Here is a 24,734-nt window from a genome sequence, read left to right as displayed (position 1 = left end):
TAAGCTATGTGCTCATTATTTTCAGGTTTCCAAAATTTTCGTTTGCAACTCTAGTTTTAATGGCTTATTTTATTTTTGACACGATTGGTGGTTCTTAAATAGGTTCTTTTTTTCACTTTATCATTATTCACGTTAGGTAGTATACCTATGAGGTGTGTCTTTTAGAAACCAGCTGATAAAAACACAATTTTTCGATAAAAAAATTATTATTTTAACGTTTTTTGTTCTTTGGAAATTATTTTTTTTGCCATAAATGGACAACTTTTAATTTGATATCTACTAGGACCGCCCTGCACCACGCCCTAATCACTTACCGTGTCTTCTTTTCTTTGACAAATACTATTTATACAATACAGCTCATCAGTTTTTTAATAAAAAATAAAACTTTAAGCAAAAAATCAGTCTCTTACTAGGTCCACTGATAAAATGTCTTTTGGAATAACTAAAACTTGCATTTAGACTGGTAAAATTATTTTTGTAATTGCATAGTTAATGGAAGAAACAAGTTACATTGTGTTTAAGTAAGATCAATTTATGAAAATCAGCTTTAAAATAAATAGACATATGTTACAACATCTGCTTCTATTGAAACCTACGTTATTAAAAAACTTGGCAAAACTAGAATTGTTAAACAGTCGGTCTTTACAATATATTAAAAAACTAAATGTTTTCGCACTTTTTCTTTTCTTAGTAGTATTTTGCTAGCCATTGCATTTTATTCATAATTTAACTTAATTTTTTTAAGTGTCCTTTTTTAAAAATTAGAGCTGTATGAGTAATTTATAAAAAGTCATTGTTTTTTTTACGGTAATTCGAAAATTTGTGATTAAAATAATGTAGAAAACTTTTCAACCCATAAAGCTTTATCACTATTATCATTAAAAAAATGGAGGCAATGTTTGTGTAAATACAAGGGGAAAAAATTGTTTCATAGATAAAAAATCATGAAGCTAAATTTGAAATCGTTTTAAGTTACAGAAAACCTCTAAAAACATTGTTTAAGCCATTTCTTAATTGATTCTCAATCAATTAGTTCGAACAATATATTAAAGTTACGGAATTAAAAAAAAATAAAATAAAACTTTTTCTGAGTAAACAAATTTTTTGTGTGACAAAATTGGATTCTTGATCCTCAAAGTAATAGCCGTAATCTGGAAAATATGGTCCATATAGTTAAGGCAAAAAAGTGGTTAATAGTTTGGGATTGCGGTTAATAGCAGAGTGGTTATTGCGTATTTAACAATATTTTAAAGAAGAATCCCACCCCATTCACCAAGAACAATTCTATCGATTCCTTTCTAATTTTGGATTTCGTCATTTAAGATAACGTCGATTAATCTGGTGTAAGAATTTGTTTGCTTTATTCAGAAACTTTTTCGACGATCAGTAAATTAAATAACAATAAATACTTAGAAAAAAAATAATTTTTCACGAGGAACTATCTTTTGGATTAACAAATTTTATTATAATTGCATGGAAAAATCTTTTTATTCACTTTATAATATCTAGAAATAAGGCGAAATACGCAGAAAGGTAAATTAAAAATTGAGAAATTGAATATTAGACTCTCTGTATTAGACTATAAACCCCAGATTGGGGCCCTTTCCCATATTTTGAGATTTAAAACTGTATCAAAAAAAAAAAAACTTTTTATATTTATTCAGAGAGGGTACGTTTTTGTGTCCGATTTCGTAACTTAACTTAAAATAAAATTATTTGCACATGGGCTCCCGAGAATCCTAGGAGACCATTAAAAATGAGTCCCAGTAAGTGAAAATCCGATCATTATATCAAAAGTTATTACGGTAATCTCTTTTTATATTAACGCCCCGTTCGGTCGTTTCAAACCACGATGACACCACACAAAAAGTGAAAAAGAAAACAAAGCTTTTGGCGGTTTTTATGGCGATACTATTTTAGCTCCTTCATCATCAATATTGTGCCGGCTTTTTTCCTTAATACTCGTTTGTACCACTCCGGGGATTATTATGATCTAACTAAAAAAGGATATTTCTTTCCTTTTTTTTTTGTCTTCTGTCATGGTAGCGGGAGAGTATTTGGCGTTACTTTATCTTTCGGGAGTCATATGAGCCTATTAGACGTTAATTTATTGAAGTCTCTGGGGTTTTGAAGTGATTGCGGGTTGTCTTAAACGACGTTTTTACGGCGACCGCTTTGTCTCAGGACTTCATTGTCTTCGAAAATGGCTTTCCAACCGAAAAGAATGTGATTTTTGTTCCAAATGAAGGCGATGAAATAAAGGGGGAATTTGTGAGAATTGTCTCTTAAAGTGCGCTCAAATAAATGAACATGACTTTTATTGTATCATTAAGTAGTTACGATGGAAAAGATTTTTAGGGATATGCATGCATAATTTATTCGGTAGTTAGAGTAATCCAAGGAGAGATTGTTGCAAAAAAATTTATTGTTTTTCCAGCAGTGAATAAGTACAATTCGTTGTTTTGTTTTATAGGTTTAACCACAGCTGCCAACTCTATTGAATTAACAAGTAGACTACTGGATTTTGCCAGTTTCTCCTAGTCTACTGGTTTGATAAAAATTATCCATGTTTTTGTACATTTTAGAAAATCCCCTAAAATTGAGTATGTTCCCTAAAAAAAAATCCCTTTTGAAATCGATTTTTTTTCCATAATTTATTGCTTGCTTTAATATTTAAATATGCATTACTAATGCATATTGGGGTGAGCTTCATTTATAATAATCGGTTCTTTTTTTTTTTTTTCTTTCTTTTTTTTATTAAAATTTTCAGTTTATTTGTATTCTAAACTTAAATTAATGAAAAATCTTTTAAACTCTCAGTAATAAATTTCTTCTCTTTTGTTTTTGAAAATTATGAGTTGACGTAATAAAAACATTTCAAATTCAAGTTTATTTAATGTCAATCATAAATGGAAAATATTGCAAGCCATTTACAGTAATAAAGTTTTGTATTTTGATGGCAATAAAAATCCCTTAAATTCCCTATTATGAATATCCTAAAATTCCCTATTACGAAATTGATATTATTATAAAATTTTACTGGATTTTATTGGCTGCTATGTTTAACTAATACGTCAGAATAATAACTTAAGAGATCAAATGTAATTTCTTAACTATTTTTAAATTATGGGTGTATATATTTAACTATTAACTATTTTTAAATGATCGCTTCAGAAACAGGCTCGAATCCGAACCATGGCAAGCAGATTTGCCAACTACTGCCAGGATCGGCTTGTCATGATCATGATGTTGAGACAAAATATCTATTATAGCAGACGAATGAATGATGTGTTAGAATCTTAGGTGAGATTTTTGTGTTGGGTAGTTCTTCTCAAAGACTATTTATATCAAAAACTCAAGAATTCGTAAAGATTTTAAGATGTCTACATAGGCTATATAGAAGGCCGTGTATAATTTTATTATATAACACTTACTATATATAATTTTACATGGCTATATAGAAGTTTATTACCTTTTCATCAGATTATTCATCATGTCACTTTATCCAAATTTATAGATCGTTACGATGCTCTGAAAAAATCGTCAAAATCATTTTACGCTTGTAAAGTGTTGAATAAAATAAGCGAATTTGATAGAAAAATTGTAATTATTTTAGGATTACATATTGTCTATTTTTACATTACTATTAGAATACCCAGTCTTCCCACTGGATTTTTAAAAAAAAGTGGTTTAATAATCAATAAATCGGTATAATGAAACACTTTATAATCATGCATAAAACTGATTACATATGCCAACAAAATTAAAAAAATTTAAATAATTAAATTTTTTTCATTATTTTTTGTTGTCCTTTCCGGTGACTTTATGTTATTACGTCAACAAAACATACTTTAAAAATATTATATGATATAAAGAGATGTTAACTATGTTTGAACTAATTTAAAAGATCAATTTGAAAGATTTACTAGTTCGGCACTAAAATTAATGCTATTGATCTCGTCTTACAATTGATAGTCAAGTTTACCACAATAAGGCAATTTTTTTATGCATTAGCACTTTATGTAACTTATTATTATTATTTTATTTTGCTTTATTTAGGTTTATAGAAACACGCGTCAAAAGTCTGTCTATAAATAAAAGAATTACATTATGGTTTCAGGTCTTTGCAAAATGGGATTCGGTAGCGTTGATCCCACATGCCTTCTACCTTGATTTTATTTGTAACGATCCCATATGTCATCTACCTTGATTTACCTCACATAAAGAATGAAATACGACGCATTTTTAAAGAACATGCAATTAACTTCCAGTGAAGTTTATTTTTAATTAAATAGAGTTGTAAAAAGCAAAACTGACGTTATCTTTTAGAAAAAATAATCAAAAGGAATCGTGTGCAATTAAAAATGCAACAATTCTTAATGCTCATTGTATGTGAAATTTTTTTTCTCCCCTTTATCCCTCTCGAACAGACAGACTAATCTAAAAATCTCTAGTCCTAAAAATAGAAAAAGAGACCTTTATTCCTATTTTAAAAAATAGAGGACCTCTATACCTAAAATCTCCATTCTTAAACGATCACACAGAGAAAAGGATTCTGGTACAATTATGCTATACTGTATGGTAATGTCATTTACGGATAAACAAAAACACTCTGGTATTAAAAACAAATGTATGCGGTATTAAAACCCTTCATTTGATGATTTTTCCGTTCATATAATAACAGTTTACCGGAAGTTCTGGTTTTTAAAATTACAATTTTCGTTACCCCAGAATTAGTAAAAAATACAAAACTGAAAAGTAAATTTTATCGAATAAATGGTTTCTATGCCTCACTGTAAAGTACTAAATTACTGAAGTTTACCATATTTATCAAATTTTATCACACATTATAAAACCATATTTTATTGTTAATTTCACCAAAACCTTTCCCATAGAGCCAGAAAAATGATAACTTTTACCGTATTCTTTTAGTTTTGACCATACTTTTTTCTCAGTGTTTTAAGGATTTTTAGGATCTTTATTCCTAAAAAATCGTGAAAAAAACATTTTTTGTCGCAATTTTTAGGAATAGATGGCTAAAGTTGCAACTTAATCCTGCTGTCAGCGTTTAAGACAAACATTTATGGTGTGAAAAGAAAGTCACACAAATCTTTTCTTTTACTATTATAAATTATTGGCCAATGCATTTCTCTCAATGAGAATACAATTAATATAGTCGTACCCCGGTTTAATGAACCCCTATTTAACGATTTTCGCGATTTAACGAATTTTATGAAGTAGATTTATAGGAAACAATGAATAGCGACTCTGACGCAGAAATCAATGATAGTGAATCTCCAGTGAAAACTGTTACTCTTTCTGATGCTTTGCTTGGTTTAGAAACAGTGAAAACTTACCTAATGCAGCAAGATGTAAATGAAGGAGTATTTTCTTCGCTTCATAGCGTCGAAAAAGAACTTTTCTAAGTAAGAAATCAAGGAAATAAGCAAACCTTACTCACGAAATGCTTTTAAATTTCAAATTAAACAGCGCGTAATCATTCGCTGTATTTTAAAACCCTGAATAAAAAGTGTAAGAATATACCGAGTTTTGTGTATTTGTCTATTAGAGATGTTCGGATATTCAATCAAGATTAGTCAATTTTTTTGACTTTTGTCCCCGATATTACGAATTATCCTCGATTTAACGAATAATATTTTTGGTTCCTATGAATTCGTTAAATCGGGGTCCGACTGTTCAACTAAGACAATTTTCACACACATGTCTGATAATAGAGATGCATAATTTCTTTTTCTTGTTGCAGGTCGTCTTTTAACCTAGATGACAGTACATACAGCAGTACAAGCGAAGGAGAAGAATACGATACAGACAGAGAGACCGTTGATGTTGACGATGACCCGAACAAATTATTGGGAGCCTGGTTAGGACAGCTGCAAGAATTAGAAAAGGTAGATAATTTCTTTTTATGATGTTTTGGTGAGAGTTATGATTATCTATAAAGTTTAACTTTTTTTCGCGGAACTCGTTCCACGTATCTAAACAAAAAGAAATGCAGGTTAATCGGTCTCAGCATTCTGTACTTTTTTGTTCTCGCTCAAAAGCTAATGAGCCTATTTTCTAGGCAGATGTTAAAATTTTTTAATGCTAAATACGTCACAATTACGTTAGGAGTTTGACATCATTCTGAAGCAACTTATTACTGAAATTTTACTCTGATTTAATTAGATTCTTTAAAGCAACGTTACGCTTAACGTGTGTAACGTCGCTTAAAAGTATCCAATGAAATCTGATTTAAATCACATAGTTATGCATATTCACTTCGGTTCCTTTCGAGTTGCAGGTACCCAATTTTATTTGCTCTAAAATTTTTCCCCTGAATTAAATTGAAACTTAATTGTTTGAGAACTGCTTTTAAGATTTATCTTTACACTTTACAGGAATCGCTTGCTATCAGTTTAATCTCGATTATGTGAATCAAAACAGTAAGCGTCACGAAATCTCACAGCAATACAGTGTAAGGAATGAGAATTTTAACAACAAAAAAAAAACAAAAAACAAAAAAATAGAAATAATTTTTTTTTGTTTAAATAGTTTTTTGTCTTTATGTATATTTGATTATTATAAAAATATAATGGATTTTTTTTTATATAAATTTTGAATAAAAATCATAAGCAGCTTATCTTTTTTTGTTAAGTTTTAATGCGTAAATCGAAAAATTTTTAGATATCCAGTCATGGCGATAAATCGAGTGTCGTATATGTAGGAGCCTACTGTAAACGTCATGAATCAGCTGTTGACTTGAATTATGTCCGTCCATTTTGTCTTTATTAAGAGATTTTGTTCCATTTGCTCAAGTGCCCCGACACCTCCAAAAATAGAATTCAAACTGCTTTCTTGACGTCCGACCGGAAATTATCACTTCCATAAATACCATTTCCAGAATTTTAGAACGAAAAATTTTCCAGATTTTTCAGCTTAAGTCAGAAGCATCCTTCTCTTATAAGTTTTTATGCGTAAGTCGAGAAGTTTTTGGACAACCAGATATTTCGAAAAATCTAGTATTCGGGAGCCTGCAGTAAACGTCACGAATCAGCTTTAGGCTTGCCCATTTGAATTACGCCATTTTTCACGTAGCCGGCCATTCTGTCTTCATTAAGAGATTTAGTTCGGTCTGTTTATGCGCCTCGACATCACCAAAAATAGAATTCAAAATCCTTTCATGACGTCAGAATGGAAATCATCACTTCCACAAATAACATTTTTTCTTAAGTGGGCCCTTAAAATCGTGCGTAACCCCTCTCCTAGTAACTATTTCATTCAGAAAAACCGTCATCATTTCAGACGAATAAATTAGTTGATGCGGAAGCACTTCATTTTACTTCTGTCTCGTATCTCCTTCATTTGTGTTAGTTTTGGCGTAGATCGTAATAAAAAAATTTTCGCCAAGTTATTTATGAACGAAAACTATTTTGACTTTTTGCGTGTAGTTGACATAAAAAACCTTGTTTACCAGAATTGTGACTCTTTACTGGTATTCAATATATATTTTTCAAAACAAAACGAATAAGAATCTTTGTATGCTCTCACAAATTTTTCCACGGTTATGAAACTTTCACATTTCTATGATAATCTTTTGAAACATAACATTTTGGTAACTTGCAAAACAATTTCTGGGATGTTTATCTTGAAAATTATTTTAATTTTGATTGTAAAACAATCAACTTTTGCGTGATTAGCTTATAGAGAACGCATATACAATCGAGGACAAAATCCTGAAATTTAAAAATCGAAAATTTATTATTTTGTTTCACTCTCTAAATCTGTTAATTTCAACAACAAAAAAAAAAAGAAAAAGAAACCTAATATTGTTGACATTGTAGTAGCTCCAATTGACATGCCCTTATTTTAATAATAATAATAAAAAAAAATACTTTTTTTAAGGTAACATTTTGCTAACAAAATGAAAAATTTATTTTTGAGGAAATAATTCGATAAATAGGGGATATTCAGAATCGTTTTCTAAATTTTTGTCTTTATCGTTTTTCTTCAATAAAATACGACAAGACATTGTTTTGGGTGACAGGTTAGTTTTGTTAGTTAAGCTTAATTTAAGCCTTTTTAGGTATTTTTCGTTAAAATTAAGAATGCAGATATTTCTTTTATTTTAACATGAAAACAGCTTGTGCAACGAAACAAAATTTTGTAACGCTTATTTTGAACGGTGTCAGTTCGAATTTTTATCGAAACACTATTTTGTAACGCTTAAGTTGAACAGTATCAGATCGAATTTTTAGTGAAACAAAATTTTGTAACATTCATGTTAAACGGAAACAATTCGAATTTTTATCGTCATTTTATGAAGGAAAAAAATTTTTATTTTACTTAAGGAAGTAAGTACTTTAAGCTGAATTTGTTTCAAATCTTTTTTTCTATTTTTTTTTTATGAAATCATTACAGTTATTATGCCATCTTATTTCTCCTAAATATTTTAAATATTTAAATTCAAAAATTGTAATATCTTGAAAAAAAGTACCTATTACACTAAATTAAAATCTATTCCATTTTTATACAGTATTAAAAATACAACGTTAGTAAATAACGAAACTCCATACGAATAACTCGTCCTGTCAAAAAAGTTTGTCCAGACAACTTTTAATGCCTATAATTATACTACTAATCGAACAACATTTTAACGACTTAACATACAGTTGTCACATCTGCCACTCGATCGAAGCTAAAGGTATCAAATCAGCCACACACTCAGAATAAAATTTGAATTTTCCAGAAGATATATTTGCATACATAAACTATTGTTTAATTCCAAGCACGTTTGAATGGCTCGAATATCTCCAATTCGGCTGTTGCAGCAATAATTTCTGACTCCTTTTGCATTGTCAATCTTAAAGTAGGAAGCCAAAGTCGTATCATAAGGAACCAGGTGTGAAATTGTATTTACACCACTTCAATTAATCTCGCGCATAGCTCTGTTAGGGCTTTATGCATATTCATGCAAAAATGTTGCTTATACGAACTTCCTAGAGATAAAACTGAAATGAAACGATGTATTGGTAAATTTGTGTTCAAACATTACATTTTGTACAAAATCTGGAACAAACCGATACATTATTTTAATGTTGGATTAATCTTCGTGAGAATAAATGAGAATATGAATGAATCAGTGAATGAGTTTCTTATATTATGTAGTAAGGCAGTTGTTTCGATAACGATTCAAATTGTTGAGATATCATTTTATTAAATATTATCTTATTAAATATTATCTTATTAAATATTATCGTATTGAATTTTATCTCATTAAATATTATATCGTCTTATTAAATTTTACTCAAATGATTTCCTTGTTTTTGAAATAGTGCAGTTCAGATAGAGGTTTCTTTGATTTAAAAGACAGCTAGTTCTATCATAGGCTAGCAGGGGGGTCATAATTTTTGAGAGGGACGAAATTAAATTACCCACAAGAATTTTCAAACTTTCACTCACAAAAAAAAAAAAAAAAAAAAAAAAAAGAAATTCTGCAGTACACTAAATATCTGCAAAAAATCAAATTCTTTTATCTTGTTTTTAAGTGTAAGCAATTTAATTTGATGATAATTCACGCAAATTTTCTTTATTTGTCAGAAATATTGGAGAGACCTTTTGTAGATTTCTAATTATTGAGGGAACATATGCCAACCTGCCTCCCTCCCCCGCAAATGGCGCCCATGAGTCCTACTTTGGCTCTTAGTACCATAGGGTAGGTGGATGAATTTGATTGACCCCTTACATCTCCTGATCATTTTTCGGAACTTAGCCAGATGTTTTTTTTAAGGGTAGGAGGATTTAATTTTGATATCTTTTATTGGATGCCATACTTAAGTTACTGATGATTGCGGGGTGGTTTTGTATTTTATGGGGTTGGGATATTTTAATCGCTTTTATACCAGATTCCTGGATTAAAGGCAGATATAAAATGGCAAGCAAAAGGGTCGTTGAAATTTTTTTAAAGGAAATAGTAAATAAGAAAACAAATAATGATGTAAGATAGTATAAGAGAGTTACATGCTTGCGAAATGTTCTAATTAAAAGAGATTTCTAAATACAAAAAATAATTTTCAAAAATAAATACATCCATCGTCATTCTCTTGCTTGTCCCTTTGATGCTAAATTTTTATTCAACACATTTTTTATTCTTTTTCCTTATTTTGTTTTAATTTAGGTCTAAATAAGTGTAAAATTTTATATTTAGCGTTTTAATAATTTATGGTTATGAAGCACAGCATTGAAACACCGGTGTATTTTTCTGCTTAAAGGTAAATATCTTCCAAACACGACTCACATCTAAACAATAATTTTCCAAATATGCATTTAATTGTTGTCCCTCAGATCTAAGAGAAAAAGATATTCATCATTAAAATCACTTTAGTTTTCAAAATGAATTATTGATAAATTTTTGAATATGAACGAAAAAAGAATTTTAAACGGACCTATTTTGGATTTTACATCTTAGTACAAATATAATTTTACGTCAAAGGGTTAATGTACAGTGCTCAAAATGAAAAACGGACCACCCTAAATAACTTTGTAGCTTTTGATCTAATGGTCGGATCTTTACGTTCTAGGACTCAATCTTAATGGTTCGAGGGGGTGACCTCAAATATGCTAATTGATTAGAGCAGACTGCATTTGAAGTTACGAAATCAGACACAAAAACGTACTGTCTCTGAATAAACATAAATTTTTTTAGAAAGATTCGAATTTCTGACTCCCAAAATATAGTGGAGGGGGTAGCCGCAATATGAGAAATATAATCCTCACTAGTTTGGTGAAGAGAGCGATCCAAAGTTTGGACTCCTTTAATGTTAATTTTACTTTTTGCGTATTTTGCAATATCTCGAGATTTTTTCAAGCGAATTGAAAAATTTTTACACACAATTATAAAATTCGTTTATCCAAAGATAATTTCATGCAAAATATAACTTTTTGCAAAAATTTATTATTTTATTTAAGAAGGGTCGAAAAAAGTTTGAATTGTGAGGTACAAAATTTTTTGCATCGCTTTAAAGAATGTAATTTTGTGTAGAAAAATTCCAAATTTGAGCAAAATAGGTCGAATAGTTCCTGAGAAAGCGAATTTTAAATATCAAACTTTCTATTCGACCGATTTTGCTCAAATTTTGTATTTTGGTATATAAAATTACATTCCTTAAAATGATATAAAAATTTTATACCTTACAATTCAATTTTTTTTTCGACTATTACTTTATACAACATTTTTCTGATAAGTAAACTTTTACTTGATGTTAAATATAATAAAATTAATTTTGTAATAAGAAATATGTTTTTAAATCATGTTTTGTATTCATTACTGTACGTAATCTTTTAAACACAAGTTTGTACGATTCAGCCGGCTATGAAATAATATTTTATGCTACTATAAATATCGCTATTTATGGACAAAATGGAAATAAAAACAAAATCTGCGGAAAAGAAGCAATCGGAAAAAAAAATACACATTTACGAAATTAAAATAATTTGAATTTAAATTGAAAAGCAAGAAAGAAAATATGATCTCTTAAAAAATGGAGGCTCCAAAAAAGGAAAGTCTTCAAAACTTTCCATTAATTTTTTCTTTTTGAAAAGATGGAGAAATCGCCGCTCTCCTTCACTTTCAGGATAACAAACTTTCACCATTATCATCACGAACTCATAATGGGAAAAGATTTCTCTGAATGGACGAACTAGTGAAAAACTAGCGAAACGTTCGAAAAAGCAGGGTAATGTTTTTTGAAATTTCATAAAAAGAGGGGGTTGGGGGAGTGAGCAAAGGTTAATAGTGAGATTATTCTCAGCGAAAAAAATAGGTGCGAAATGGAACACGAGATGAACGAAAGGGCGCGGCCAACATGAGTAATGGTTGTTAGCCTCTAGAAGAAGAAAAAAGTTCTGATTCGGATGTTATGAGTAATTTTTTTTCTGAAATTTCAGAGAAATATTTTTTTTTTATGTACAGTACATTGATAAAGGGTTTTTTAAGAAATAAATTTATAGACTTGTAACTTATGGTCTTGGATACATTTTTATTTATTGTTTTTTAGTTACTAAATTCACTTACGTAATGTAGTTACTGAATGCTGAAACATATTTTTATTGTCAGCGGAAAACTAATCTTTAGAAATTATTCTATCCCCTTTCATACTTTTTTCATTATCTTCACTAATTAAAGTAAAATATAACTAAATCATACAATGTTAGACTTATCATTCTACAATTACGGTAAAAAAAAAAGCAGCAATCGGTTCATCCACTTAACCGATAAGTTTATGGATCATTTCTTTACAGGTTTGAGACCATTTACAAATGGTACGGTTAAAAACTCATGAATGCAGAACTATGCAATTTTGCTAGCATTTACTATTAACATAGTTTCAAAACTGTAAAATTGAAATTTAACTGAACATTGAAGTTAGGTTATGTTAGCCTTTTCGTTCGGTTGGACATAGAGTTAGGTTGCAGTCGAATTAACCGTAAAATGTAGCTTCGTTAGTTCATAAAGTGGAGCCATCTATCGTAAAAGAGGCGAAATACTAGACTTTTTGTATAATGCAGCTCTATGGTGCTGACATATATGTGTGAATGCGAATTTCGTATTGCAATAGTGCGGGATCACCAATTGAGGAGTGCAGGACACTGGAAACTATTGATGTGTTAAAAGAATTGAGGAGATATTGCGGTGTCAACGCTGGGATTCAAAGATCCGTTCAGCATGTCATGAGATTAACTAATTGACCCTCTCGCTAAATATGTACCCAGCAGCAAGGAACTAAGTGGCTTCATAAGGTTTTCACCACACATTTATTACTGTTACAAACGCATATGCTAATTATGTTAAGCATTCGATGATGGAAAATAAAACTCTTAATTCGTTATCACATACATGGCTTAGCTTACAGCTTTCACTGAAAGCCTAGTTTATAAATAAATAGCGAATACAACTCTGGTTGCTTAACCACATCAGGTGACTACAGTCAATAAACTATTTTTCTCACTGTAAACTGTTTGAATAACATTTTCATTTTGAAATTTTGCTTAAATATGGTTAAATAACAATAAAATAAATTGTTTCTTTAACCATTTTTCCCAGAAATTTCCAACAAAGTATATGATTTTATAATATAATTTAGGAAAAAAAAAATTTCATTGCCCGGCACACAAAAGAATCATATTTCTCATTTTAATATCATGTTTTTTTCGTAACCTTTCTAAAACCGACACACGAGTTTGAACAAATTTAAGACTAAATACCTTGGCATGACCAAACTCATTCCTTGACAATGAAAGGGAAAAATATTAAAATAGTGATGCCAGATCAGAAAGCTTCGAAACTTCTCTCTTAAATTTGCTGTTCAGCTATGTAACAATATATAGATTTTTTTTTAAATGGTTTCATTATAGAGAGGCTGAGATTAGGGAATCGATTCATTTGAAATTTGAAACTAAAATAATATATTCAGAGAAACCATAATATGAATGATAGTTTTATGCAACATGCAAAACAGCTGCCAGTCCTGACATAGAAGGTAGCCCGAAAGCAGCAGAATCAAGCCAAACAAAATAGAAAAATAAATAAACAAATAAAATGGCATTCCCTCAAGTAATAAGAGACAGTTGTCGTACTACCCCTGCGGGTTTGCCCACCTGCTTTGATGGCAGCATTTATTTTTTAACACCTGCCTCACGTGATTTCTCAAATCAGATCTAGTTGAAAATAATATTACTTTCTGCACTCAAATTTATAAGAAATAGAAGATTACCATTAATTCATCATTTTTCTATTTATCCTATTAAAAGAGCCGATTTTGGTTTTGGTTGATCAGCTTGGGAGTTTCACGGCCACCGCCGTCGCAAACGATAATTATAGGTTTTGGAATAAAAAATGGGCTTAAAACACACACTGTCATCGGCATAAATAATTCAAGAGGCTTTTGTCAATTGTGGCAACAGGTAAATTGAAATTTTTTTATCAATGAATAGTTTTCGAGAAAATGGTCGATAAAATACTTTAATTAAATAAGATAAATTACTATTTTTAAATAGTTTGTTTTAAAATGTAACAAAAACTGTGATGAAAATGGAAGAATGTTGCTTGTTGAAAATGGTAATTATTAAGATAAATGCTCTCGCTTTTTTATGCCCTTAACTTATTTAATTGATTTTTTTTTTTAATTTTATAATTGGCATAATTGTAACGTAACTTTATTTCCTTTCTTGTTTCATTTATTTTTCTTCCAAGTTTTTTTTTATTTATTAATTAAAAAGAAAGATTTTCGTATTCATTAGGTATTGTTGTTTTTTACGCGTTCATCTCGCTTGGTTTTAAGCAATTTTTTGTAAATGGAATAATTTCGGGATGCCTTTTGCTGTTAACATAATGTTTATTTTCCTTTTTTTTTCGTAAAAAACATTTGCATTTTTAAAACTTAAATAATTTAAATTTTAACATTTACTTATAATGTATATAAACAAAAGTGTGTAATAATTTTTAATGATAAATATTTAATAATAACCGTAAAAATATTTAAATCATAAGATATAAACATTTTAACTTCTTCTAAAAAATGTAATTTTAGCTCCCAAAATTTAAATTTTAAATAAAATTGATTGGACAGTTTATGAGAAATAAAAACTTAATTATCAGACTTTTTTTTTTTTAAATTTTAATTTCTTGACCATTCAACCTGTTTCATTTTAGTTTTGAATTTTGTCATTTTAAATAAATGTAATTTAGGATGTAAAATTTTACTAAGCTTTACTATTCAAAAATATTTAGAAATAAATCTTAAAAAATAGTCAATAATTGAAATTATTATTAGTTGCAAAAAATGATAGCAAACCTCTATATTTCGAATGTCGGAAATCCGAACTATTATTAATTGTGCTTTATTTTCAATTTAAATTATTATTTGTGCCGATTAATTAATAAACTTAAAATGTTTCCTTTGAAATGTTTTCATTTGAATTGTTTTTAACTAAACAATTATAAACAATACATTGTTTATAACTAAAAATATTTTCTAGGCACTTGTTCTTAAGTTTAATATCTGCTTATTTTTGTTTTATTTGATTTGATAAATATTTTTGTTTGATGCAATTATTAACTTAACACACGTGACGTTCAATGTGAAATTGAAGTACCTTTTCATTTATGAATTTTGAACTAACGAGCTTCGTGTATATTTATCTGAAGAAGCAAAAAATAGTTTCTAATCGGTGCTCTTCTTTTCTGTTGATTTCAATGCACTAAGTAGGAAATTATTTATATATTTTATAAATTTGAAAATGAAAAAAAATTTTTTTTTCACTTTTGCTTGAAGTGGGGTTAGAACAGATTGATTATCTCCTCTGCAAGACACTAGTGAGTTAATATTTGTGTAGGGCAAAAGATTGATAGCAGAGATAAAGTGATATCTATCGAAAAGCCCAATCTTCCCCTATCCCTTTAACTAAAAGAGATAAAAAAAAATATGTATGGAGTGCCCCTTTATGCTAGAATCCGACGAGATAAATTTTATTATTTTCTCTGGAACTACCGTAGAAAAAGGTTACAAGAGAGGCCTTATAAGCTTTTGTTTCTTACACATTTTCGACGTGATGGGAAAGGCAAGTTTAGTATCGGTCATTAAAAGAAACACCACTGAATAGTGAGGCCCGTATATTCGAAGCGTATTGAACTCTAGCATTCTTTCTCTTCATTATTTTAACCCTTGACGGACCTATACAGTCCCTGGCCAAATTATTAGACTCACTGTAAGATTCTATGTAAAATCCTTATTATCAGGTGATACTCTATACAGTTTTATTGTTTTTACTCTACTATATATTTGAAAATAAATTTTAGTTTAGAAGATAAGATATTAAATATTATTTTATTGTGTTTAGCACAAATCTTAACTGCATTTCTCGCACTCATAAACTTTTAGATTCTAAAATTCTAAAGCGGGTTTTTAAGCAAACTTCTAAAGCTTGAAAGGAAAAAAATTTGGATTCTTTTCTAAAAGGAACATTTTTACTGAATTCATTATTTTCAGTTGTGGAATTGTAGAGAGATAATTCTTAATGAAAAAGAGAAAATTTATTAAATATTGAAAACATTTTTTTAAAAGTATCCATTTATTCACGTCTTTTTCTTTGTGTTTCCCTAAATATTTCTCAATTTATGTAAATTGATTCTGATCTGAAATTCAATATTTGATTAGTCACTGAACATACTAGAAAAATCTCAGTTAAAAAGAAATAAAGAAAAAAAATATAGTTAAGATGAGAAAATATGTATTTGAGGAAAATAAGATTTTGAACCTAAATTTCATAAGAAGCAGATATATTTGCTGAACCTTTACTGGAAAAAATGGCAAATCTTTGTTGAAAATGGGCATTTTGAATTTATAAAACGGAGAAATTCTTGTCATGAACTGCCAGTTTTCTTCGCTTTTCACAGATTTATTTTTTTGGAGTAGCTTTAAAAATATTTTACAATACATGTTTTTTTTTTACTTTTCAAATTTGTTTACTCTGTCTTAAGAAAGACCTCTTACCCAGAAAAAATCAAGCGCCGGAAAAAAAAAGAACTTTGGGATCGCAATTCAAAACTGATCTCGAATTCGATTTAAAGTAAACAGAATTCAAATCTAGTTACTAGGTTATTTTAAAATTTAAGTTAAATATGCATGGAATAATTAGAAGCTTGTGCAAAGGATCTTTTAACATTTTATATTTTTAAAGTAAATAATTAGGACTCAAGAAGATTTTTTTTTATTAATTCCAATACACTTAGCTTATTGTGTCATAATAATCGATACAAATAATACTTTTTCAACGAGTGTTCATTTAATTGTATTAAAATGAAGCGTGTCATATCTTTTTGTTATTTTTAATACATCACAAGTTTAACCTCTAACAAGACAATAATTAATACATTACATATTATAATACCACTATACGTTATAAAACGCGTAAAATATTCGAAGTTCCGATCTGTATTCTTCAACATTAATTTTCTTAAATATCTAATTACATCCAAATTAAAGTTCCGTTCGGTATTCTTTAATTTATTTCTGCTATTCGCATAAAAACACCTAATTACATCCAAATGAAAAGCTTCCTTACATTAAATTCAGGCTCAGGATAAAATATTCAAAGTTCCATTCTATTTAATTCAAATTATTCCTTCTATATTATATTAATTTTCATAAAAATACCAAATAACCTTCAAATTAAAGTTCCATCACATTAAATTCGGGCTTGGGACAAAATATTCGAAGTTTATTTCTGTATACTTCAAATTATTCCTTGTATATTATATTAATTTTCATAAAAATACCAATTAACCTTCAAATTAAAGTTCCATTACATTAAATTCGGGCTTGGGACGAAATATTCAAAGTTCCTTTCTGTATAGTTCAAATTATTCCTTCTATATTATATTAATTTTCATAAAAATACCAAATAACCTTCAAATTAAAGTTCCATTACATTAAATTCGGGCTTTGGACAAAATATTCAAAGTTCCTTTCTGTATACTTCAAATTATTCCTTGTATATTATATTAATTTTCATAAAAATACCAAATAACCTACAAATTAAAGTTCCATTACATTAAATTCGAGCTTTGGACAAAATATTCAAAGTTCCTTTCTGTCTACTTCAAATTAAGCAAAGCTCCTTTCTGTATGCTTCAAATTATTCCTCGTATAACTTTTAACATTAACTTTTACAAAAATATCTCATTACATCCATATAAAAGTTTCATTACATTAAATTCGAGCTCAACGACCCGAACCGAAACGATCGTCAAATTAGTCGTAACTTTTAAAATGAACTTCACATCATTACTCAAGGTTTCAGTTTTGCATTGTGATCTTTTATTTTTTTCCCCTCCAGAAATTATTCTCCACGAGTTGCAATCGATAGTTTAGTATAATCAGTTGGCGACTTAAAATCTTTAAAGCAGTCTTTGAAAGTTCTGCTTTCACCAGCTGCATTTCAATAAATACTGAAACAAAAACTTCTACGCATCAGATCGCAAAACTAAACTTAGTACCTTTTTAATCAATCGCTTCCGGACTCAATCAGCACATTTGAATGCTACGCCACATCAATTAGACGTCATCTCTAAATATAATTGTCTCCAGAACTTTTTTTCGTGGAGCAGGTGCCCGCAATAAGGGCTCATGCTGCAAAAAGGGTTATAAGGAAGACTATCATTCACCTGGTGGGACCTGTTTTGACGTGTGACACTTGGCGCTAATCAACACCTGCCTCTGCATTTTCTTGGCAGATGTTTTGGCACGCTTCTCACCTTATTTTCTCTCCAAAAAAAATGACCATTGTAGTTATTACCAAAATGAGAGGTTTCTGCTATGGGATAAGTTTAAGAAATAGTAATTGGAACTAAACTGGACTAAAAATGTGAATAAAAGCATCTAATTTCGAGAGCAGATATCACAATACAAATTCCACTACTAATTCTTTTTTTTTAAATCTTGGCTTTCAGATTATGGCGGTTGGTTTATAATTGGGTGTAAATATTTCATCGCATATTTTTGGTAATCGTACAATTTGATATTTACTTTTAAACATAAAGAAAAGAACATAAATGCTGAACGTAAAATATTTTAAATTTTTTAGTGTTTTTTGTGCAATATTTTTGCATATTGGAAAACTTCATTTCATATAAAAGCTTTGTTTATTTCATTTCATAGCATATTGTGAAAAGTTCTTTCATAATCTTTCAAGATAATAGATTAAACTCTAATTTAGACTATAAGTAATAACTAGCAATTTAGATTAAATTTTTCATTTAATAAATATTAATTTAGAAACCAAACACAGACTCATTTCGCTCGTACCAATCTGTTCAAATATACAAGAATTTTTTTCTTCCTTTAATAAGAAAAAGAAATTACATTATGCTCTTAAAATAGTCTTCGAAATTATATTTATGAATTGAAATAAAAAAATTATTTCTGTTTTGATGTAAATTTTTTTTTTCTATTAAGATGGAATCAATATTATGAAGCTATCGAAATAGTGAAAAATTGTTGCTTATCAACAACTTATATAATTTATGGGGACTCTAATAGTAGTAGCTAAAAAAATTGGTATTTTTCTTATATACATTTTGAAACAAGCTAATCCAAATTTTAGAAATAAATAAATTTAAGGGATGAAATTATGTTATATGCGTTAAGTTATTTTAAAATTGTGATATTAAAATATTGTTTATTAAATTGTTAAAGTGTGATATTAAAATATTGTTTATTAATTTGTTAAATTGAGATATTAAAATATAATTTTTTATTATTTTATATTCTTTCCTGTGCATTAAATTTTGCATTAAATTTAATGCACAGGAAAAGTGCATTAAATTTTGAACTTGAAGTATAAATTTTTTGTTTATGTATCGTTTATACTAATGCTCGAAAAAGTTAATTTCAAATTAATGTAAGTTGCCACTAATACTGACTTTGTAGCCTCTTAGTGGCTAAAAGGTAGTTCCATTTTTGGTTGAAAATTACTAGCGTTAAATAAAATTTGCTTGCTTTTTCAGTAGCGAAAAATCCCATGCGAATTTTTAAATTCATCAAGAAAAAGTAAGAAAAATAAACTAAAATGGAATTTAATAACTTTAAAACCAGTACAATTGTATAAATAATACAAAATCCCAAAAAAGAATTTTTGCTATTGTATAAAATGAAAATACTTTTTTTTTATCACACAGAAAATTGTATTTCATATCTATAAATTAATTTAAAAACAAAAAACATTTACTTAGAAATCATTTATTCAAAAATAACATTCTAATGCATGAAAAGATGTGAAAAAATTCTTTAATTGTTTCATTTTTTAATATCGAATTTTGTTTCTTATTTTTATTGTGTTTTTTTTTAGTTAGGAATAAACTCAGACATTAGAATTAGGCTACGTGCTACGTGATTACTTTAAAATAATTTTTAATATTCAAGAATATTTTACTATACATCTGAATTCAAATAATAATTATAATTTGTGATTTTAATATAAACTATTGGCTTTTCTTAATTATTGTCGATGAAAGTAACAGTACCACCTTACTTTTTGAGATGGAGCGATACTTCATTAAAAAAAAGCAACTAGCTAAAATTATGTTCGATTTTTTTTAATATTAGCTTAAAAAACATACTTATAAAAAAATTTTAATGTTTATACGCAAATATAAATACATTCATAATGTTTTTGAAATTATATCAAAGCTTTAGTAACTAAAAAATAATACATATTAGTAAATATAAATGCATTAATATTGTTTTTTAAATCCTATGAAAAAAAATCAGCTATTTTTGAATCACATTATTGCATAATAAGACTAAGGTATAAAATTTAACAAAATGATTAAAAACAATTTTTTGAAAACTAGTATCTTATTACCATATTAAAAGTTATCTCATTATCATATCTAATATCATATTAAAAAGTAGATTAAAAATAAACTGTATAAAAAATGTTTATCTTTTAAAAGTGATGCATTTCTTCAAATTTGCTCTTTTGTTTGTGATAATCAGGTTTTTCATAGCAGATATTATGACTAATTTTATCCAATACAAACTAATTTTAACTATCATTAAGTTCCAGAACTCTTTACTGTTCCTTCAGTCTTTGGAAATTGAGGAGAAAAGACATTTATATCAAACAGAGATCGATTTAAACGTAACATAAATTAACTCCTAATTATCAGGCAAAGCAATTAAAACAAGCTGCTTCAGAGAGGTGGTGTTCGGCAGGTGCATTTAATATAAATGATCAAGAAAATCGTTACCGGAACACGATGGTTTAAATAGATGGAATTAACGCGCATGGTTATAGGTTATGATTAATGATAGAATTTCAGGATTTTATGATCTGCATATTTCAGAAATGGTTAATGTGAGTTGATAGCTATTTATGTGGATGAGGTTTTAGCTCGTCGTTTAAATATTAGAGCTCCAGCAGTCTTAACCGAGAATAAGGAAAAGCTGCCTCTCTAGACTATCGATTTTTCGAGAGTTCCGATTCCAAGAAACTCTCCAGTTTTCTAGGAAATCTTTCTAGATCTTTTTGATCCTTATAAAAGTTGAAAGAGAGTACTTTGCAAAAGAGGAATTTTGTGAAAGATAAATCTTGACTGTTTGAGCAAAGGGTGGCCAAGTCAACTTTTTTTGTCATATACATTCACCATACTTTCCGTGCCGAATCAATTCTTTTCTCTAGTGCACGTACAAGTCTATTTTATGAAATAAAAATCTTGATATGAGTAAAAATCGCATTTTTTTTAGAGTTTGCATTTTTCGCTCTTGTTGGAGCGCATACATTCTCAGAAAAAATAGGTACAACGTTGAACCATAATATGGTTCAAACATGCTGCAACCTCAATAGGGTGTTCAATTGAACCATTTTTCTGTTCAAGTTGTACCATACTATATTGTTATCAAGATTAAGAAGTATTATAAATCAGCATCATATCGCCATATTATCAGTTTCAATCAGCATATAGTTGAACCGTAATATTAATCTAATTTTCTACCTTGTACACGGAGAAAAAAAGGTCTGGTGAAATTAACGTACTGTACGGTAATGACGGTTTCGATAAAGAAAAAAAAGAAGACATTACAGACCAAAATATACGGTATTTAAACCATTAATTTGGTAATTTTTCCATTTGTATGGGTATTGGTTTGCCCGAAATTCGGGTCCTCGTAATTTTAGTTCTTATTACTACATATTTAGTAAAAATACAAAACTGAAAAGTAAATTTAACCGAATAAATGGTCATTTTGCTATGCTCTAAGGTATCGTAATAATATTACCAAGCATTATCACATTTTCCAAATATTATCACATACTATGAAACCAAATGTTACTGCTAATTTTACCAAAATCCTAATCACAGTGCTCCGATAAAAAATTTTACTTTTGGTGTTCCCATTGGTCTAGAAACATGGTAAATGTTACCACATTCTGGTAATTTTGATCATACTTTTTTTTTCCTCGGTGTATGTAGCAAATTTCCACCACACTATATAATGGTGCAAATGATTAAGCATTGCATTGCATAGAAATATTTTAAAAGAATTTGGTCATTGTTCATTGCATTTTTTTCCTTTGAAAAATATTTCTAACAAAAGGAAATTGAAACAAGTGTGTGAAACTGGTGACAAAATGGGTACATCGAACTTATTATTTTTTCTTTTTTTGTGTAAAAAAATAGGGCTGCTAGGAGAATAATGTCTTGACACTTTCTTTAGATCTACCGCGGCGGTCATTCAAACAAAGCTTTCTTTGAAAGTCGCGAATGTCGCGTTGTGGTTTTTGTTTTTCCATTTTTCTTTCAAATGACTAACACGATCTCACGACTTAGCATAACCTTTTGTTCCTTCCCTTTCCAATCTTATGTAAAGATTTTTTCCTTTTTATTTTAGTCTTATTTGTCAATTTTCCAAACAGGCGATAGTGATGAGTAGCTCAATTATTTAATTTTACAACAGATTATAAAATACAGTGCTCAAAACAATTAAAGGATACTGTAGGTCTTGTATAAAATAACGGTATTGGCATTTTTTCTGTTGTTGCATAAAATGGAAGAAGAGAGTCACTAATGCAAATTTTTCTTATTTTCAAATTTCGCAGTATGCAAATTTTGAGTATGATGTCGAAGGCGACGGTTTAGCGGCAGCGAATTTGATTTGGCTTTCAACTTAATGTAAGACGAAGAGGAAAAAAAACGGTCGACATTCAGTAATCGCGTTGTTTCGATGAGTGCGATGGCTTGACGAAGTCATTTAAAACCGAATCAGAAGCTTGGAGAGTTGTTGGTCGGTTAGAGGTAGGCCAAACATAAGCCGAATTAGCAGAAGCCATTGGAGTTTCACAAAGACCTTAAATCAGGGCAAGGGCGTAGACGTGTAACAACGCCCAAAGAAGGCCGTTATGTAACGCTAACGGTTCGAAGACACCGAAATATGAATGTAACTCTTATTCAACAACACCTTCGTTCGGCTACTGGCACTACAGTTTCGTCACAAAGTGGCCGAAACCGACTTCCCCCTGTACGTCTGTACACTCGCCGATCAATGATGTGTATCACGTTAACGGCAAAGCACCTTCGCGGCAACAGAGCATGTGAACTGGATGAGAAATGAATGGCACAATATTCTTTTCTCTGTTCTTACGAGTCCCGTTTTTCTGTTCATCCTGATAATAAGGGTATTTTCATCTGGGGGAAACGTGGTACTAGAAACAATCCTACGTTCGTGCTCGAAAGTATACGATTTAGCGATGGGGGATGATCTCCACTGATGGGCACACCGATCACCATATCATTCGAAACGGAGCTCTGACCGGTCGCTGATGCAGGGATGAGATCCTGAGGCAGCTTGAAGGACTACAATAGGATGAGATTCCTATTGTAGTCCTTTAAGCTGCAGCAATTGGAAATGACGTCATGTTAATGGAAGACAATTGCAGGCCACATCGCGCTAACTTGGTGAATGATTTACTTTTGGTTTTACGTTCGTGCTCGAAAGTATACGATTTAACGGTGAGGGATGATCTCCATTGATGGGCACACCGATCACCATATCATTCGAAACGGAGCTCTGACCGGTCGCTGATACAGGGATGAGATCCTGAGGCAGCTTGAAGGACTACAATAGGATGAGATTCCTATTGTTGTCCTTTAAGCTGCAGCAATTGGAAATGACGTCATGTTAATGGAAGACAATTGCAGGCCACATCGCGCTAACTTGGTGAATGATTTACTTTTGGTTTTACGTTCGTGCTCGAAAGTATACGATTTAGCTGTGAGGGATGATCTCAATTGATGGGCACACCGATCACCATATCATTCGAAACGGAGCTCTGACCGGTCGCTGATGCAGGGATGAGATCCTGAGGCAGCTTGAAGGACTACAATAGGATGAGATTCCTATTGTAGTCCTTTAAGCTGCAGCAATTGCAGATGACGTCATGTTAATGGAAGACAATTGCAGGCCACATCGCGCTAACTTGGTGAATGATTTACTTTTGGAGTAAGGAATCATACGAGTGGATTGACCAACGTGCTCTCCGGACATTGGGATAAAATACATTTAAATCCTGCTTGTAGCTTTTTCGAAATGATTGACACGTAGCACAAATCCCAAATGACAAATAAATCATTTTAATTAGTAGGAAAATGGTTAACATTATGAATGACGAAAAATTACATTTTTCAATATCTTCTTGTGAGGAAACGTTTGAAATTTGCATTGCCCTCAGACATAGATTCAGATTGGAATTTAAGCAACCTAGGTAGTTAGACGATGGTTGAAAATTCGCTAGGTTGTCTATCTCCTTTGTTGATCATAAGGTTATTAATTCTGGCTGTACTGATTAAAAAATGATTAAAACTTAAATGGTCATAAAGACTTAAGACTCCGGTTGAATTTCAAACAGAAAGTGGTCGAAATTTTTACTGTCAAAAAATTCTATTTACGGGAATAGGAGCGATAAATTCTGCTTTTAACGGTCAGGAAACGTCTGAAACTTGTAGTGTCACCAAGAACGGAACTCCTGTAAAGATTTGAGTGCTCTTACTAGCCGGGAAGTGATCGAAATTTCGATTGTATGATTCCACCCTCACATGTACACAATGAAAAAAAGTATTTTCATCTCTAAGTTGAGAAAAAAAAGAAAACAAAAGATTGAGAAAATATGAATATTTCTTAGTT

The 24,734-nt window shown here is 29.8% G+C and overlaps 1 protein-coding gene across 1 annotated transcript in view; it reads left to right on the top strand.

Moving 5' to 3' along the window:
* LOC107436524 (uncharacterized) overlaps positions 1-24,734 on the top strand; it is a 119,037-nt gene that overhangs the window by 19,273 nt on the left and 75,030 nt on the right. The window contains exon 2 of the mRNA XM_087160830.1: positions 5,765-5,909. Coding sequence (XP_087016956.1) covers positions 5,765-5,909 — 145 coding nt within the window. The remainder of the gene's footprint in view (positions 1-5,764; positions 5,910-24,734) is intronic.

Source organism: Parasteatoda tepidariorum, chromosome 1 (assembly GCF_982258835.1).
Source record: "Parasteatoda tepidariorum strain Cologne lab strain chromosome 1, Ptep-v5.0, whole genome shotgun sequence".
In the NCBI taxonomy this organism is placed as follows: Eukaryota; Metazoa; Arthropoda; class Arachnida; order Araneae; family Theridiidae; genus Parasteatoda; species Parasteatoda tepidariorum.
The sequence above is the reverse complement of the archived record's forward strand: the minus strand, read 5'-3'. Positions and strand labels throughout refer to the sequence as shown.